Below are 20,042 nucleotides of genomic sequence, written 5' to 3'. Positions count from 1 at the left end.
AAATCACAGGCGAATTGTGGAGAATCATTTACGGCGAATCGGCAGACATTCGCTGTTCATTTGTGGCGAATTGCCTCCATTGAATATGGTGAATTGTTTTTTCTAACAGAAAATTCGCCGTTAACCCAGCGAATTGCCAGATTCACTGAAAAAAACGGCGAATCTGAGGCATTGAATACTGGCGTCTGAGTTAATTCATAAATGATGGTGTGTATATACTGTATAATGTGAATCCTTTATGGTGGTACTAAACAGGGAACAGTCTCCCTGAAACCAGAAAAATGATTAGTATACTACATTAGTACATCTAATAAATGCTAAAGAATCTTTGGGGAATAATAGGTTTATCTTTGCAGGAAACACAGTGCAATGTGAATGAGTTTCCTAATATGTACAATTTGTAGCATAATTTACCTAAAAACCAGAACAGGCAGTGATATGGATGGTATTATATAGGGGTTAATAACAGTGTGTACTTAACAGGATACAAAACAGTGCTGTGCTACACTGTGCTGAACCTGAGGGCTTAGTAAAGCTACACTATAATAGGATAACATTATTTACTGGTATTAAAAAAAAAAGTTAGATATATATCTAATCTCCTGGCTACTGTAACATTGTGTAGCAACGGTTTTGATAAAAAGTAAAAAATTTTAAGGATCATATATGATTCTTATTTGTATTTTAATCTATAGAAATCAGGCAAAATAGGCCTCCACTGAAATATTTTGATGAATAATTCTACCACATTAATTTATTTGATTGTGTATTTTGCGCACCTCCCAACATGACCCATTCCAGGCTACACACAATGCTCTGTTCCTGGATTTCGCTCTTATGATTTCTTAATTCACCTGTTCAAAACAGGTGATCGCAAGGTATTTAAAGACAGGTGATGACAATCATAGATTAAGAGGGAAGTCCAATAATAGAGCATCGTGTCACTAAAAACTATTTAAAGTGCCTTATATAGGAGCTAGGGTCACTCCAATGAAAAGAATATGTAATTTTTTGGGCACAGACTCCTTTTGTGCTTTAGTCACATTGCTTTGAGACCAAGATGCTGTTTCAGCCCCGCAAAAAATGCACAAAGTAAGGGGACACACACAAGGCTATTTTAGCCGTATTTCTAAGCGATTTGTCTAGATTCCTTAGAAATTAAGCACGGATCACTCACTGAGTATGCCCTCGAGCAATGGCGACTCGCGGACTAGATCTTGACTACAAGTAGTCAAGATGGAGTCAGATTGCCAGTATTCTCACCACAGATATGTGTCAGCGGTATGTACTAAACTACATCGCTCAGTACAGGGCTGAAGTCGCCCCATGTGTATGAGCCTTAAGAGTTGCATGGGGTTTAGTAACTCATGCCCGGCATCTCATGCTGCATGGTGTAATGCGGATAATATATGAAAATTCAACTGTAAACTTGCATGCGGGCAACATCCAGAACCTGTGAAACCGTGTTAAAAATGATTTATCATTCGAGGCGTTGTACAATAGATGTTCTAGATCCAACAAGATCTTATTTTATAGCAATAAGCAGGGTTAATGAATAAACATGATATGTCCTGCAAAACAAACAATTTAAGCGTAGATATGTTGTAGAATACTTACTCTTTTTGGATAAATCGTGCTGCAGTAATGATATTTTTAGTGGCTTCAACATATCCATTCTCTCCAATGTGCATCATGGTTGCCCAACAAGCAGCTATTATCCCACCCGGTCGAGAGCCAGCTATAGAAGGTGATGCGTAGAGGCCACCTGGCCAGTCACAGGAAACAAAGAACTGATATTTCCTATAGTCTTTGCTACTATACAGTATCACCGAGGATCCTTTGGGTGCATAACCATACTGGAAAAAGACAAACAAATATAAGTGGTCTCCTTTAAAAAAAAAAAAAAAGTTTAAAATAACCTGAAATATATTGCCTTTTTGGTGTCTTACCTTGTGGGTATCTGCAGATATGCTTGTTACTCCTTTTACCCTGAAGTCAAATGGTGGAAGAGGAAAGCCAGCTTTCTCCATAAACACAATGAGGAACCCACCCAAACAAGCATCCACGTGAAATGGGATCTGGTATTTCAGTGCAAGCTAATCAGAAACAAAAATGAATTAATAACCAGAACAATATCCAAATTACAATTATTATTTTAACTTAAGTGATTATGATATACATATAATTCTGAAAAGGTTTCCAGTAACAGACTGAAATGTAGAAAGAAGCAAGCCTTTTACAGGTGTGCAGTGTTTTTAGTGACCTACTGAAACATCCCTCCTTTACCAAAATAGTTTTACGCAAATCTCTTACCTTGGCTACATCTTCTATTGGGTCAATTATTCCATGAGGAAACTGGGGAGCCGAACAAACTAACATGACTGTGTTCTTGGAAATGGCCCTTCTCATTGCCTGGAAGACAGGAATATGATTTTGGTGGTTATTATGAAATGGTCATCCCATAAAACATGTACAGATATGGCCTCAATCATCTCTGCTGCAGTCATGCCTTGGCACACCAGGTTACATGAGAATTTTGTAGCATCTGGTATCCTTTTTGACGAAAATATGCTTTAGAAAAGACTCTGCTGATTTATTTCATATGGCACTTCTATATCTGTGTGTGACTGAGTCTCTGAGTCCATATACAGTACAAAGAGCTACAATGTAGAAGCCACAGGTTTTCCAATTTAAATTCTGTTCTGCTCCTTCTACAGACTCAGTCTCACACAATATTCAAGTGTTGTGTCATAAATATCAGCACAGTCTACTTGTGTGTCCTACTGATATTATATTGGGATTAAGACACGTTTTCAGAGGGTAAAAAATATTAGAGCTGCATGGGACCGGACGGCTCACTCAAACAGACATCTTGCGCTGCATGCGTATCGAGGCTGTATGTAGGAAGGACACATGTATATTTTAACAAAATGATTTTCTAACCTTCACATCCACTTTCATCGTCTTCTTGCATAAGGGGATGTGCACCATCTTCATTCCAAAATAATGAGCCGCTTTGTCAAATGCCGCATGGGCGCTTACAGGAGCAATGCTACAGAGAACATATACAAAAGTAAAACATTACAACACAAGTGCAATTTTAAACCAGGCTATTTTAATGACTTTAGACTAACAAAATATTAAGATGGGTATGCAATCCTCCGCCGCTATTTCAGACAGCGCAAATAGCGGCAGGGCCCTATTCAATGCTGTCTTTACCGACAGCATTGAAGAGTGATCATGGCAGAACGAGCCCGACTTTAGAAGCGGTCGGGCCCGTTCTGCCGAGAATGACCATAAACTGTCTCAATCGCGGCCACAGATCAACAATCCATGGCCGTTTATGCGGACAAGCTCCCTTTTCGACAATCGCAAGGTGGGACATTGAATCCTGCCTGCCGATTTGCTGTCAGGCAAAACACAAATGGGCCAGGATCATGGCTGTCGGAAGGGATCAACAGCCTTGATCAGGGATTGCATACCCCTCTTAGACTATTGATTAGGTAACACAGAGCCTCACATAGCTGTTGTATTTACACTATTACTTTCAGTAGGATGTCATTTTCATAAATTTGTTGCATTAATTATTCTGACCTTTTTCCTACAAATATAGTTATAATAAGATTGTAATAATTGGGCCCTACTACTTGCATGTAGATCTAATTTTACACGTGTAGAATTTTGGCAATTATGCAAACGTAAAAAACAGTAATGAGAGTAACAAATTAAAAAAATAACACAATTGCAACATACAGTAAATCATAATAAAAAACTTTAAATTAAATTATACATTTCTGGGTGCTTAATTCCATTCTCAAGTGCCAAATCTCTGTATGCTTTGCAGGCCATAAGGATGCTTTCTGTCCCTCCGGATGTCACCTACAAAATGAACACAAGTTGGATGTACTGTAGGAACCATTTCATATACAAGTTGGACAGCAATCTTGATGTGCCAGTTATACAGGGGCCATGAATCAATACTTTGTACAGTTGTTACTTAAATGCTCTGATGAATTACATATTCACTCATCCAGATCACTATAAACTTAGTTACATGTAGGATTTGTCCAAGCTTACCTATTCTGTGGCTTTAAAAATGCCAATGACATGGTTATAAGTAGCATATATTGCTACTGAAAACGCACCAAAAAAGTCAATAAAGTGGGGGACAAAAAAAAATGCTCATATTCCCACAGATTATGACAGTGGTCATGCTCATGAGCTAAAGAACAAACTGTACACTATCCTGATCAACTGCTTTGTATTGAGATTTGCCTTTTTGACTATATATATGACCATCTACTAAAATCATAAACATACACAATACTCTCCCATATGTATTATTTACTATTAGTTTCACTATTTTGTTTTAAGCATTATTGAAGTATTAGTTTTAAGATTTAGATTAGCAAAATACGAGTTTAGTAATCACTGGCGTGTAATACCAATGACATTGTAATGTTGTACTAACTAACCCTATGTCATTGGAGGTTTTCGAAACGGTGTTAAAAGCCTGCAAAACCAATGATAGCGGTATTATGAAACCTACTGCTGGATACATTGGGGAACTGATCTCTTCTATACTACGTACTTGGCAAAAGTCTGTAGACAAAAAATAAATAGAAGTATGCATAAAGTACAGCTGCATAATAGAAAACTTCCTGTTTGCCGTCACGTCAGTAACCACAGGGGAGAAAAACCTTAAAAATTCTGGTCTATGGCAGCATTAAACAAAAAGCTGCTATTATTGTAAAAAAATATAGAATGTAAAATGAACATAAGCAAAAAAAAAAAAGTAAAAAAAACAGCTGTTGGCTGTATGCTTTTAAGACAATTAACTGAAGACTGGAGCAGATCAACACACACACACACACACACACACACACACACAAATCCTTATTGTGTAACTTTTTTTTCAAGTGTTGCATAAACTCTACAGCTGCTAATGCTTAAATGGTAGATATATTAATAACAGTTTCTTAGCTGTATATACCTAGAAATTCATCAATAATGCACATTGTATGTTTTAACTATACATTTTATAGTCTAGATTGCTTAATATTTCAATGAGATCTGTTTCAACATGATCCCCTCCCTCGTTCCATTCTATGTATGGTTCAATATTTTTAGATATCATTACATCATTTTTTTTTAAATACCATAAGTTGAGCCTTCTTACAATCTCCCTCACCCTATGAATTGATAGGGCGGGTATGTATATGTTCTTAATCAAAAGTATATATGTTTTTGTTTTATTAACATTTTTCTGTATTATTTGTAAACGGCTGTATGTATATGTTTATTGTTTAGAGTCGATTCCCCTGATGAAGTCTTGTATGACGAAACGCGTCAGGTTATCATCTATTGTGAAAGAACAAACCAATGATTACTGTGTCTGACTTTTTATTATTAGATTTAATAAATTTTACAAAAGTGGTCCCACTGTACAATTGTTTAAAGGTGGAGGCTGGTTCTAAAGCATATATATATATATATATATATATATATATATATATATATATATATATATATTATATTACATATATATATATATATATATATATATACATACACATACATACACACACATACACACACACACTTATTAGGGGAATGGAGAATTTAAGCTATGAGGAGAGATTAAGCAAGCTAGGACTATTTACACTAGAGAAGAGACGTTTAAGGGGGGACATGCTCAACATGTACAAATATATCAGGTACCAATATAAGGAACTCTCAAGCACTCTTTTTACTGCAAGAAAGGAAACTAGGACACGAGGGCACGAATTTAGATTAGAGGAAAGAAAATTTCGTTCCCTCAAAAGAAAAAATTTCTTTACGGTCAGAGCAGTCAAACTTTGGAACTCTCTTCCTGGAGAGGTGGTGTTGGCAGATACAATAAATACGTTCAAAATAAGGTTGGACAAGCATTTATTGGATAAAAATATCCAGGGGTACTAATAAGAACCATATTCTGTCTTTTACAAGGGATAAGCTATTAAAACGTAGGTTGAACTAGATGGACGCAAGTCTTTATTCAGCCTTATCTACTATGTAACTATGTAACTATGTAACACATACATACACACACACATATACACACACACACACACACACACACACACACACACGTGTTTAGTGTCAGCGAGTGAAACTAAATCTCTTTCTTACATACAGAAACACAGTGGAAATCACAATGTAGCAGACTAGCTTTCGAAGCTTTTGCTTCGACCGGGCTTAGTTAGTCGAAAGTAATTGAAGTAAGGTTCTATATAATTACATATGGTGTGATGGAGTGCTATGCACAGGGATAGCCAAATATATCCCCAAAATAAATGTTAATTACCACCTCATGGACTTCTAAACCCCCCATCGTACTTAAACTGTTTTAAACGTCCACTCTATTCATAAGTAACATTCCCGTGGCTAATATCCTAAAGGAACATTTAGCCCATATGTTAATTAGAAGTCTTTAAAAACTAGAACGTAAAGTGCATGAATCACAGAGACGATTATGGAAACTATAAGATATTAAAACAGAAGTATAGTGCATAATACTGTAATACAGAACAGGAGACCCCAAATAGGTTGATTTTTCAATGCAGACTTTACAGAGACCTCTCTTCAGTTACTTACTGTCCCACAAGTATCAGGCCCTCCGTTAAAAAGCGTGCATGCCATCCTTACGACTTCTGCTTCCATTTTGCGCACACCAGGGAAAATATCTGGATGTAGAGGATTGCTCCATGCAAACTCTTCATACACCTGTAATACAACAATGAACAGCAGCAACCATAATGTATTAGACTTTACGACAAATGTTGAAAATTCTGCACACAAAATAGGTACACTTATTAGGACAAAAAAAACAAATTAAAGGCAGATTTAACATGGACAGCCAAACTACATAATTTTAAATGTAGTATTTCAATTGAGTGAACTAAAATCTAATTACAGGTTTATTAGACTACAGGTTGTTTCAAATAATGCAAGACAGTGCAGAATGATATGCTTTAGAAATACACAACTGGATTTTGGGGGTTATTTTGGTTATTTCACTCTTTCTGACAAAATCCTTGATAGATGGACAAAACCATGTGCACTGCAAGGGGGCTTGTGTAAACTGTGCAGGGAGAATTAGATTTGGGTGAGTTTTTTTGTTTCTGTGCAGGGAAAATACGGACTGCTTTATTTTTACACTGCAATATAGATCTCACTTTGAAGTAAAACCCCACCCAAATCGAAATTCTGCAGTGCACAAGGATTTTGTCACAAAGAGTGAACCAAAATAACCCCCTTTGCCAAGACAGACAACAGCACATTTACAAAGAACAGACAAGAAACAGGAAGTCAGTCAGCATTATCAAACCTGAAGCAAGAACTGTCAATTTGAACTGTTGAGATAAAGGGTCAATTTAATTAGGCACAAGTTGTGACTTATTTTGTGAAACTTGCAGGCAGTTGCATGAATGCGCACTCCCAAGAGTTCTTTATTTTTTTTTAAAAAATGCGTCTCTACAGAACTCGCAATGGGTAAGGTGGTTATGATGTTTATAAAATGACAATTTCATTAATGGAATCATATAGAAGGCTGTTATGGGCCCTACACACATGCCGATGTGTGTAGGGCGACATAGCTGTGCTATGTCGGGCCGTTCTGCTCAGCACACAGAGCTGACAGCCCACACACAGAGCGAGCTGTCAGCTCTGTGTGCTAAGCGAGCGGACAGCGCCAGTGTTCTCCGGTGGGAGAACACTGCCGATGCCGAGATTGATGGACACTGTCCATCAATCTCGGCCACCGATAAAGACGCGCGGGGACGCGCACGGATGCCGATACAGCCCCCACACATACACCGATGTGAGGGCATTTGCTAAGCGACTTTGCAAAACTAAGCAAAATCGCTTAGAAAATGCCTTAATATCGGCATGTGTGTAGGCCGTATAAGTGGGCTAAAAAAAAAATATATATATAAGGCACTTAAAAAAAACACAACAAATCATCCTTTTGACACATTTTAAAAAGTTAAACAATTATGAATTTTCTTAGATTAAAATGGGCATTCAACAAAAACACAAAAGAAATCCAAAGCAATTATTTTTGGCTGCAATAAAAATTTTAATTCAATTTGGGGTGCATAATCTGATGAAAAAGCAAACAGAAAACTTCAGAAATGTCTAATTAATGGGGGTCCAAGGGTTCTGAAGCATTTTTATTTTAAGGTTCTAGACATTTTCACCTTAAAATAAAAAAAGACTTTCCCTAGCTGCTCTCGCCCTCAGGTAGTACCAAACAAAAAAACTGTATTTTACTCTGACTTACTTTAAAAGGAGAGTTTGTAACTTGATTGCACATTTTCAGGAAAAATGGTAAACTCACACCTAGTTGGATCAATCCCGAATACAGAAACACTGCTATACAGCCAGATATAAATATATCCAGCAATACACACACACAATATATATATATCCCCAAAATGTGTAATAAATACCGAAGCTAGACTCCTTTTCATTGTGTGACAAGGAATCACATACAGATGGAGCCTTCCTCATTTAGCCCTTTAATAGGATTAAGTGAGTAATAGGATTACTCTGCTAATCCCCTACTGTACTGTTCTATGTATTGTAGGTACTTGTTTCCTAGCAGGGCGCCCACTAAGCAAATTGCTTAGTCGGTAATTCTGCGTAGGAAAATCGCATCGCATGGACCATTTTAGTGCCGTGCGATGCAATGCGATTTTGTAATGTCATTTACTCACTGCTCTGTATGCCCCAGGGGATCTCATCGCATCGCACCTCCCGATTTTACATTAGCTATACAATAATATGATTGTATGACATACAAAGAGGTTTTAGGCACCCCCCCACTATCCACGCCACCCCGATTTGGATAGTGGGGGTATGAAAAGGTCGGAGGAAGCGTTCCGCTGCGCTCACCACGCTTCAGGGTGGCATGGATAGTGGGGGGTGCGTAAAACATCATTGTATGTCATGCAATGATATTATTGTATAGCTAATGTAATGGCATCGCACACCCTACAAAATCGCATGCAATTTTGCGGGAGGTGCGATGCGATCCCCTGGGGCATACAGAGCAGTGAATAAATTACATTAAGAAATCGCATGGCATGGCATGGCACTAAAATGGCCCATGCGATGCAATGCAATTTCACTAAATTGACGTACATAGGAAATCTGGGCGCCCTGCTAGGAAACAAGTACCGTATTGTATTGCTGCTGAGAACAATAGGATAGCAGTGGCTAGCCATGGTGAGCCATGACCTAAGGAACAAAGTTGAGAGGGCCTCCAACTGTACACCTGTTAAAGATGAAGTCTGGTTCTCTATTCTCAGCAGGTAGACAACATTTCAGGATAACAGATTGGCATTTCTTAATTTACAGCAATGGCAGTTCTGCAAATAAGGGTACTTCCAGAGAAACCATAACTTTATCCCTGGACCCCGACAAGCTTTTTGCCCAGGCAATAACTGCCATTGGAAAACCCAACCTTCTGTCTTTAACACCTGTAACAGGAAGCACCAGGTGCTGCTAATCAGGAAGTGATTCCCAATACATCCTAGGAAAACCCGGGTTGGATCTCCTTGCCCTGCTGCTGTTATAGATCCTGGACTGGATTTTCCACATTTGAAAGTATGCTATCCCTACCATAATTGCTAATTGTTCTTTTACTGCTGCTCCTTCTATCCTTACTGACTGCATGCACTTTCCAGAATGGGACCTAAAATATTTCAATGATCAGATAACAGACTACAAAAGGAGGGAAAGATTATGAATACCATGCGGTGTTTGAAAGCTGGTCACTTTGAAATGCAGAACATAAACATTCTTCTGAACAGATTTACCTTCACAAACAGCTGGGTCAGACGATCATCTCCACTATAAACTGCTCCGGACACCTTTCCCTCTTCCCAGGAAACCTCACCTATAAGGAAATATTGTAAATCTAGTAAATTAGAAAATCAATCACTTTAATGCATACTTTGTTGTAAAGGACACAACAACAACAACAACAACAACTTTAAATAATTCAGATTTCTGAAAAAAACAAAAAACAATCAAAACACATATTGCAATTTTGTGGTGGAAGCAACACTAAAGAATTGGGGTGTCTAATATTAACAAATAGATGCTGGAAACCTGACTATCGGAATACATGTGCTTAATCAATGCTGGGACTTCATCACTATTGAGAGTTATCTGGATGCCAGAATACAGATCGATTGTTGAGGGAAATGAAAAATCTTATATGTTAAAACACATTAACAAATAATTATTGCTTCATCTTTAGGCTTCATATAATACCTTATTATATAAAATGCTTAAAATCAAAACGGTTTCAGTGTCAGGATTAGCCCATTCGCACAACTAGATACGCCATCATTGTGTATCATGAAAAGAAAAGAAACCAGATACAGAAGGTCATGAACAACCTCCAGCCAAAGTAGTATAGATAAAGTGCTTCTCACAGAGCTGGCAGCATTCATTCTACTGTTGCATCAATGTTCTATATATGCAATAGAGTCGGAGCGCTCTGATTAAGCTAATTAATGAGTGACACCTGAAAAAGAATTGTTTGGTTAAAAACAATGTTTACACTCCTTTTGGAGTAAGTGAAGAGTCCCCAGTTGTTACCTATCTTTCCCTACCTTCCGGTTAGCCTGCGGTGCAGCTCAGCGGCTGTCAGATGTTTGATTCCCGCGGCTCCGTGTCTCACCAGAGTTGTAGCTTCCGAGTTCAGTTCAGCCGGCGTCCCGGTACAGTCTCTGATTCAGCGGCTGCTTGTTGTAGGGATAGCTGATGGGGTGATTTCTCTTGTTCTCTGCTCCGGGAGCAGAGACTGTGCCGGGACCCCGGCTGAACTGAACTCGGAAGCTACAACTCCGGTGCGACACGGAGCCGCGGGAATCAAACATCTGACAGCCGCTGAGCTGCACCGCAGGCTAACCGGAAGGTAGAGAAAGATAGGTAACAACTGGGGACTCTTCACTTACTCCAAAAGGAGTGTAAACATTGTTTTTAGCCAAACAATTCTTTTTCAGGTGTCACTCATTAATTAGCTTAATCAGAGCGCTCCGACTCTATTGCATAAAATCCCCCTTTTTTATTAGAGAGTGTTCACTTTTACCTTGGAGGCATATCAGACGTACTCTATTATAGTGATATTGACAGTATATCAGTAGTACTTAATTATACTCTACTTTCATTATTCCCACATACTGTAAAACTATAAAACAGGATATACTGTACCCAGGGCAGAGTATTCTTTTAGCCTTTCCATGACTTGTTCCTGTTTGAGCCCAGTGTGTGGGAGAACCGTCACAAAGCTCATTGCACCTTTCACATTTAACACAACATGTGCCATTTCATCCAGCGCTTTATCCAATTCCTTCTGGATCTGTTTGGAAGAAAAACAAATATATTGTATTAATTTCACCACCTACTTTACTTTCAAGCATTCCCTGAAAACTCACCTCTTCAGGCAAGCCTATCATATTTAGTTCCACTTACTGTACGTATTATATAGCTTTTCTTCTGGACTTACAACTTGGTGGGACTGCTATGCTATTACTGATGCCTGTCCTTGTGTTCCCCTCCTATATACCTATAGATTGTAAGCAGTGGTGGTTTTTACCTATGGGCTGCAGCCCCCCCAGGTAAAATCCGCCACTGTAGTGAAGCCAGATGCAGTCTGTGAGACTGCTCTGGCTTCACTGTGACTGGCAGTGTCTTGCAATTGGAAGTCTGACCTGCCAGTCGCAAAGGCAGTCCCATTGGGAGGTGTTACCTCCCTCCGGGACGCCTTTTTGCGCGCTGCCGTGCAAAAACGGCAGATGCGCATGCGCAGTACCTATATAGGTACTGCGCACGCACTGGTCCCGGTGCCTGTAACTTACATTGTACAGGCACCGGGACCAATATTGCTTCTATGGGCTGTTACCCAAGCAGCCCATAGAAGTTGGCTGCATGTGCGGTACACGTGTGTACTGCGCTTGCGCCAGTCCCGGCGCCTGTCACTCATCGCAGCAAAGGCACCAGGACCGATCCAGAAGAAAAGGCAGCAGTGGCGGCGACAGGGGGGTGCCTGAATCGCGGCACCCCCTCTGCGGCCAGTGGCAGCCCCCCTCCCCCAATAAGTTATGAGCTGCCGCTGATTGTAAGCTTGCAGCACGGTCCTCCTACTTCCAAGTCTGTCTGTTGTTACCCAGTTTGTTTTAGCACTCTCTACAATTATAAAGCTCAATGGAATCTGCTGCGCTATATAAGAAACTGTAAATAAATAAATACTTTTGTATCCTTGTGTAATGATGCCACACAGCCTTACCTTGTAACAATAAAAAAAGGTGTACACACAACAAAACAATGGGGCCAAAAGACAATTTTTGACAACTCCATTAGAGTACCCGATTGTGTGTGTACACTGCACCTGTAGTTGACAGTCTATTACCAGTGGCAATGGGTCCTGATATGTGTAGTGCTACACAACATTCATGGAACCCGGATGTAAATTATTGGGCTGAGAATGTACGGTGTACGGAATTCAGACAGTCGGCTCATATGTCTGCTGATAGTTCATGTTAACACGTTACCTATAGTATGTTGGAATTTAAAACCGCATTGATGTGGCCCAATAATAGTGAAGTCTATGCTTGAAATTGGATGTTTTATCAATTGTCAAGTCCTTTGCCCTGTTTGGTAAATCGGTTAGGTGTGTATCCAGATTTAATCTATCCTTTGTGGACTTAGGTATAAAGTTGACAAATAGGCAATCAACAAGTAACTCAGCAGTTTAGATGATGCTCTTTTAATAAGGTTTAATAGTAATTTACAGATGTTCATCAGTAGCAGGTGTGCAACGATAAAAATGTAAAAGCAGCACATGGGCCACCCTGCCCTCCTTTCTTCCTTTATTATACCTCCTACCCTGCAGCTTTTTACCCCCATATACAAGCACAGAATAAAGGTAGAGTAGGTCCCTTGCTGAGTAACATCACTGACAGTGCTCATCACATTCATGCTAACACTATAGGGTTTTCCTCGTAAACAGTGTAATACAGGGCTCGACAATCCCCAGGTGCCAGGTCGTCATGGCGACCAGATTCTGCTGCCGACTAAATTTTTTGGGGGAGGAAGCAGAATCTGGTCTTGGCCGGGTGGGCTTGCGGTCAGGTCGTCAACACCTCCCCCCGGCTGTATAGTAGCCAGAGGCAAGAGTAGGTCCATCACGTCGCAGCTATAACAAAACTCCAGTCGGCATCGTAAGCCAATTGGAGTTTGCGGTTCAGGAGCCAATCAGGAGCAGCAATGTTAAGCTCAGCTCCTGATTGGCTGTCGGACCGAGCTCCGAACAACTTGCGATCTCGCCACAGCAGACCTGCTCTTATACGGGTAGGAGGAGCCGCTCTACCCGGCTGTTGCCATGGACGGTTACAGCAGGGTGGAGAAAGCTGCCAGTTAGCCCCTGAAAGAACATGTAACCTCTTGGCAACAAGCAGGTTAACCCCTTGGCAGACCATGGTAACTCCATAACAACAAGCATTTACACCTGGAAGAGAAATGTTAACCCCTGGCAGACCATGGTAACCCAATAGAGGCCGAGCATTTTAACCCCTGGCATCAAGCATGTAGGTAAGCAGAACTTATGTGGCATAATATGTAATTACGGAATGTGGTATTATACGTAATGAGCATTACGACGTTTGGTATAATGTGCAATGGGCATTATGTTGCCTTTGGTGCACACTGTCCCTATTATTTTATCTGGCTCCTACATTTTAAAGAAATTTGTCGAGCCCTTGTGTAAATGTAACATTTCATATGCAGATACTGCAGCAGTCACAAACTGAAAATAGACAGTAAAGTATTTTAATTTATAATAAAGTAGTTGGTCATAATCTTTTCTACCTGCATACAACTAAATTACACTTTGCTACACTTATCTAATCAGCACATTAGAACATTGACAAGAAGAAGAAACTACAAGTTTTAAAATTTAAGGGGGTTCAAAGTCTAATCCAGTTACTTCTAGATAGATGTTCTTCCCAGGTAATAAAAACTGCCAATAATAAAAATGTAGCAATGAAGATGCAATAGTTATTTTTGTAACGCAATCACAGCACAATCACATTTCTAGCCAATCATGTCAGTTATCAAATACACTAACTGGCACCCACACAGGAATTTAGAGTTAATGGTACAGAGGCATCTTAATTACACGCACTATGCAGGTCACCGGACTAGTTAATAAACCTCATGATTAATGTACACAATTATTACTTATTCATCACATCACACTTTACAAAACATATGCAATCATTGAAATCATTCCTTGCCCAATGGGGCATACATTCAAACATACACCAACATCCAGTATTAAGATTTAATTACATTTTGGTAATGACTTTCAATTAAGTTTTAGGGAGGTATTCAATGTTGGGCACTATTTCTGACAGAAGAAATAGAACCCGCCTCCTATTCAATGCTACCGTTTCTGACAGCATTTAAGGCAGATTTTGAGAAGTCGGTTCTGTTTTGTTGGAAACGGCCGTGGATTGTTGAATTCCCAGACATTTCTTGACAATCCAAGGCCGTTTTCACCGACAGGCCCACTGTGCTGATGTTATGGGGGAGCTGTGAGGTTTATGGGGGCTGTGCTGTCTATATGAAGGTCTGTGCACAATAACATTGTAGTGTTCTTAATCTATACTACACCATTGAAACATGTGGAATAATGTGAATTTTGGCTCTTACTGTGTGGCATAATGTGAATTTCGGCTTATTTGTGTGGCATACCGCACCCTACAGAGTCTAAATACCACAGAATAGCTTAGTTGCCCTCAGACTTCGTTTAATTTTTTTTTTTTTTTTATGTGGCCCACACGGTCTTAAAAGGTTAAAGACTCATGATCTATAACCTAACCAAAATGCTTTCCCCCTCATTCCTCCATTGGATTGGCAGGACAGGGAGTCACGGTTGTTGATATACTGTATGGCCCACAGAACTCTTCAAATTAGGATTTAAAAGTAATACACACATTTCTAGGCAAATTAGGTATTTCACATTATATGAGAATTATATATTGACTGACTCAGCCCCTTAAACTTAGCAATTAAATCGAATATCACTAAACAGATCATATGTAAAAGGACAGATTTTAGCATTGCATCACAGCATGCAGCCACATTTAGTACTATGACCTCAAGTAAACTTTGAGTCAGCAGACTGAGGGGAAAAGACATGTGAAAAGAAAACTGATACAATGTCTCGTGCTAATTTAGTCACTTTGTTTCATGTAAAGAGCAAGCTTTGGGAAGATGGATGGTGTGAAATAACAATGTCGCTTTTCACTTCCAATGCGGCATTGTTGCATTGTAGCCTTATAAATAGCTGTTTAACCCTTTGCAATACAGAACAGCTTGTACACAATCTTCTAAACGCAAGGAATGTTTGCACAACATATTAGACAGATCAGTTGTGTTGCTTACTTTAGAACCGATGAATGGCAATTTCTTTAGTATTCGGAAAAATTGTTTTTTACATCTTGATGTTAGACCTGAAAAAGAAACAAACAATAAAAAAAAGATTTAAGATAAAAAAATAAAAATGCAAAATACAAAAAAAATGTAAACACAAACAAAAAGGCAAATCAACTCAATAAAAAGCACAAACCCGAAATATGTAAAATAGCAAAAGTTTTATTTTGTTAACCAATTTAACAAAATAAATAAATATATTAAAGTAATTACCACACTTGGCTTGTCATGGTACTATTGTATAGTATGTTGCCATCAGCCATAATTTAAATCAGACAAAGAGATCAGATTACAAAGAGCCACAAAACTAAAGCGGGCATGACGGCACTTGGTTATAAATATGGAATGATGTCTACTTTGTTAGTCTTTTAAAAGAAGATGGTAGAAAAAGTATTAAAGCATTGGGACATTCACTGTCTCCAGGCGAGGAGAATATTTCACAACCCAGCAATTGAAACAAGTTAGGAGTAGCTGCAAGAGCTGTGCTCATTTGTTATTCATGTTCTCTACTCTCCATATGTATTTAGTCTCAGTAATATAAGCTGTACTAAATACAATCCACATATAGGTGTCTCTGTGAGTAGAGTACAAAGAAGTGAGGGGAAAAAAATGGTCAATTTGTTTTTTCCACAACACTTAAGCCCCATACACATTGGGTAACGCGGGAGCCAGTGCTGAGAGACGTGCTTAATCATGGATCACTCGGCACACATCGCTGCAGGCGATAGAGACACGATGTACCGCGCATCGCCATTGCTGGGGGTGCTGGGGGGGGGAGGGGGAATACACAGTGAGCGATCCATGCACCATTTCTGGGGCTAAAATCGCCCTGTGTATATGCCCCTTTACGTTTTTTTTTTTGTTACAGAGATGACACACATGGAGGACTAAAGGTAAATAGCGAGTACAAAATCACCTATCCGAATTACAGAAGCACCTCGCATGGCCTTTCAGGGAAACAAAATGATGTATGAAGTGATCAATACTGAGAAATAAAATAGCATTTTGTAATATGTCCCTGAAACTGGTTTAAGTGGGTCACTTATAGCACATGATTCCACCATAAGCAATCAGAACCTGAACCTACTGCTGGGAAGTAATTACATTATCGATTTCCATGCCATCCACAGTCAATATATTGAGAGCAGGATAACAATGGGAAAATGACAACACTGCTGTAATTTAGAGCATTGTAACAGTGTCGGCAATCCAGCTTTTCGATCATGTCCAATTCTGCATCCAAACACTGTTAAATTGTCCCCCTGATCACCTGTTGTCAACATATTAACTGTCGACAGCATGATGATCCATGGTCTGTAAGTTTCCCCTACTAAATAGGACATATCTGTCATGGGTGAAGTATGTGTGGGAATAGCTGTCAATTCACACTAGGATTTCAATTTGGCAGTTCTACACCAGATTTTGATTACACTACAATAGTATGTAGTACATTAGATTAGCATGCAATGTACTACAAAATAGCTGCAGCCACATACCTTTGTGTTGCGATATCGACTACGCAAGGGAAAATAAGCACGGTGCGATTTAAACAAGACGCAATGCCATTTGAACTAAAAAGATCAAATCACATGCGTTAATCGGTATGTTGGCATTGTAACGCACAATCCAACTGACAAGATGCTTGGCGCAAGCCGCATTCGACAGGACGCAGATATGCCAATATATATTTGCCCAGGGATCACACAGGTATATAAGTGCTGCATATTCATATAATACATGAAAAGCACTACTGTAAAATAAAAAAGAAATACTTACTTTCCTGTTGAAATATAAAGTCATATACCCATACAGATATCAGTGTGGAAGCAAATGTCAGCGCGATGAGATGGCATGGTTCAAGATCTTTGCAGGCCTCATTTACAAAGTTTCTGCCATCAAGAAAATACTTTAGCGCAATTTCCTTATAATCCAATAAAGTCGCCTGGAGAAGAACAAAAGGTTGTGTGTGAAACAAACAAATTCATGTCAAATGCAACATACTGTATAGCAGAGATGCATAGGTTTCTTAAGCCCCATACACAACAGAATATAAAGTAAAAGATATCTTCCAGAAAGACCATTCTGAAAGATAACTTTTACTTTATCTTCCAGGGTGTACGCTCAGGGGTGTACGCAATCCCCTGCACGCTTATTTTTAAAACATCTTTTTAAATTGAACCTCAGTCGAGACCCAGGCAGCGCGCACGCAGAACCTAGTGCCGGGCAGCAACTGCGGGGGACAGCATATGTGGGGGATCCAGCAAAGATAGTGCAGGGTAGCAGGCAATTCCTGTGGGGGACCCAGCATTTCCGGACGAGGGAGATCCTCGTTAGCAATGGCCACGTCCATCACTTCCCCCGCCATTGCTCACCCAGAAGCCGGCAAGGGTGTAGGATATTGGCATTGGCAGGGTTGCCTAGTGTGTATGGGTCTTTAAAAATTACTACTACATTTGGAATAAAAGTTACAATATACATTTTCAGCGATTACAATCACAAAACACATTGCATAGCTAATTTTATTTCCATTTTACTTTATTTCATATCCAGATATCTGTTCTGTTAAACTCATTTGAAGTATTTCACTACATGTATGTTATGTTCCTAAAATGTGTTACGTATCAGGCAGAGACACCAAGTAATTTATCTTGCCCAATCGTGTGTCTGGCAAAATCGTTGCAGAATTTGGGCCAAATAGGTGGATTGCCAACCTGGATTGCCAGCTTGAGGTGACCTCAAGCTGGCAGCTAATCAATTTTACCTTCTGTCTTCTCCTATCCGAAAGAGGGAACCGAAAGAGGTGCCGATTTATTCAGTGGTATTTTTAGGATTTACAGTTCATTACTCCCAAATACTAGATATAACAGGATGTAATCAAATGGTTGATAATAACAATGTTGACATTCATTTTCACAGTTATAATGATGCATTGTTAAAATATTGACAGGCTATAGGCCAACATTATCGGGATGACCATTTTATCTGTAATTATTGAGATCAATGATGATTTAGATATTGTTTTGTTTTAAAACAACATAAAAAAGGTATAATCTTTTAAACTGCTAATTTATTCTACTGTAAAATGAGTCATGATCTACACTGGTCATTAAATAAAGGCCATTGAATAATTAATACACACAGTGTAGAGTCTTTATTCATGGAAGACAAAACCTCTTACTGAAAATGGTCCCTCCCAGCAACAGCAAAAATACAAAGCTATAGCAGCAGCTACTAAAGCACTCAAATGGTTCCTCAGTCACTCAGAGGGAACAAAGATATTACTAATGTACGCAGCTTCCTAGTTTTGGATATAAGAATTAAGATTATATTGCTTGTGCAAAGTCCCAAACAATACCTCAATATATCTAATGCAAAGAGTATGCTGCATAGGCAGAACCAGAGGCATCACAATGGTTGGTGTGAACCATTGCAATGACTCATGGTGTCACCAGTACTTCTCCTCCTATGTTGCGATTTGCCACCATGGATGTGCAGACCACAGTGCGGGTGTGGGTGCAGCTCGGTGTGGGGTCACCCTACTGAAGGGTGACACCCAGTTGCGGGCCGCATCCCCCTAGTGACACCACTGGGCAGAACAAATACATTCTCATTCAACAGTCAATAGGTAAATGAGAGATTGCAGACAGGGCCTGACTCAGAGATGTCCACTACTATGGCCAGTATTCAATGAGAAATGTTCTCCGTGCATGGCGAGAGATTTTTTCTCTCGCCATGCACTCTCCGTGTTCCGGAGCCTCCTGCTCCCACTATTCAACGTGTTAAAGACTCGCCGCCACTCGCGGCGAGTCTTAACCCCTGCAGCGGACGAGCGTCCGCGGCAGGGAGCTGTCAGGGAGCCGGGGGACGTAGCAGCCAAGAGAGATTAAAGTCTCTCTTGGCTGCTGCAGGGGATATGGGGAGGGGAGCAGGGCTCCCCGGGACCCAGGCAGCACAGGCTGCCCCCCCTATAGCCAGCGGGGGACCCAGTATTCACTGTACCCGAACGTGCTTCGGGTGCAGTGAATATATGAATATCTAATGAGCGGCTCGAGCGCTCCGGCCCCCTGCTGGCTGCACTGTGTAAAAAAAAAAAAAAAAATTGTAAAAAAATATTTTTTTTTTAAATTAAATATATATTCATGTGCTATAGGCACATGAATAAAAATAACATGGCCCTTCACAGAAAAAAAAACCTGATTTTTTGACACCAAAATTAAAAAAAACACCCTTTTAGTTTAAAAGTTCACATTCCTGCTCTCCATCAAAAGATGGAGAATTTCTACACGGAGAGAGACGGCGAGAATCACTTAGAAAGACGGAGAATATTTCACATTGAATAGGGTGGCTCGCCTTTGGAGAAAAAAAACCTCTCTCCACCGTGTGAAAAGCACAAACTCTCCAGAAATCACAGCGAATTTTTCTCATTGAATACTGGCCTCTATGTACACTATGGTCTGTGTACATATGCAATGGGCTTTTTTCTGTGCAAG

At 39.7% G+C, this 20,042-nt stretch overlaps 1 protein-coding gene across 1 annotated transcript in view; it reads right to left on the bottom strand.

Annotated features, from left to right (window-relative positions):
• SGPL1 (sphingosine-1-phosphate lyase 1) overlaps window positions 1–20,042 on the bottom strand; it is a 44,114-nt gene that overhangs the window by 10,938 nt on the left and 13,134 nt on the right. The window contains exons 2-11 of the mRNA XM_083146294.1: window positions 17,329–17,494; window positions 15,505–15,572; window positions 11,269–11,416; window positions 9,864–9,943; window positions 6,637–6,765; window positions 3,791–3,879; window positions 2,944–3,052; window positions 2,314–2,412; window positions 1,950–2,096; window positions 1,618–1,856 (exon numbers count right to left, since the gene is read on the bottom strand). Of these exons, the coding sequence (XP_083002420.1) occupies window positions 1,618–1,856; window positions 1,950–2,096; window positions 2,314–2,412; window positions 2,944–3,052; window positions 3,791–3,879; window positions 6,637–6,765; window positions 9,864–9,943; window positions 11,269–11,416; window positions 15,505–15,572; window positions 17,329–17,494 (1,274 nt within the window). The remainder of the gene's footprint in view (window positions 1–1,617; window positions 1,857–1,949; window positions 2,097–2,313; window positions 2,413–2,943; window positions 3,053–3,790; window positions 3,880–6,636; window positions 6,766–9,863; window positions 9,944–11,268; window positions 11,417–15,504; window positions 15,573–17,328; window positions 17,495–20,042) is intronic.

Source organism: Crinia signifera, chromosome 6 (assembly GCF_055691185.1).
Source record: "Crinia signifera chromosome 6, ASM5569118v1, whole genome shotgun sequence".
Taxonomy (NCBI): domain Eukaryota; kingdom Metazoa; phylum Chordata; class Amphibia; order Anura; family Myobatrachidae; genus Crinia; species Crinia signifera.
This window is presented reverse-complemented; position numbering and strand designations above follow the sequence as displayed.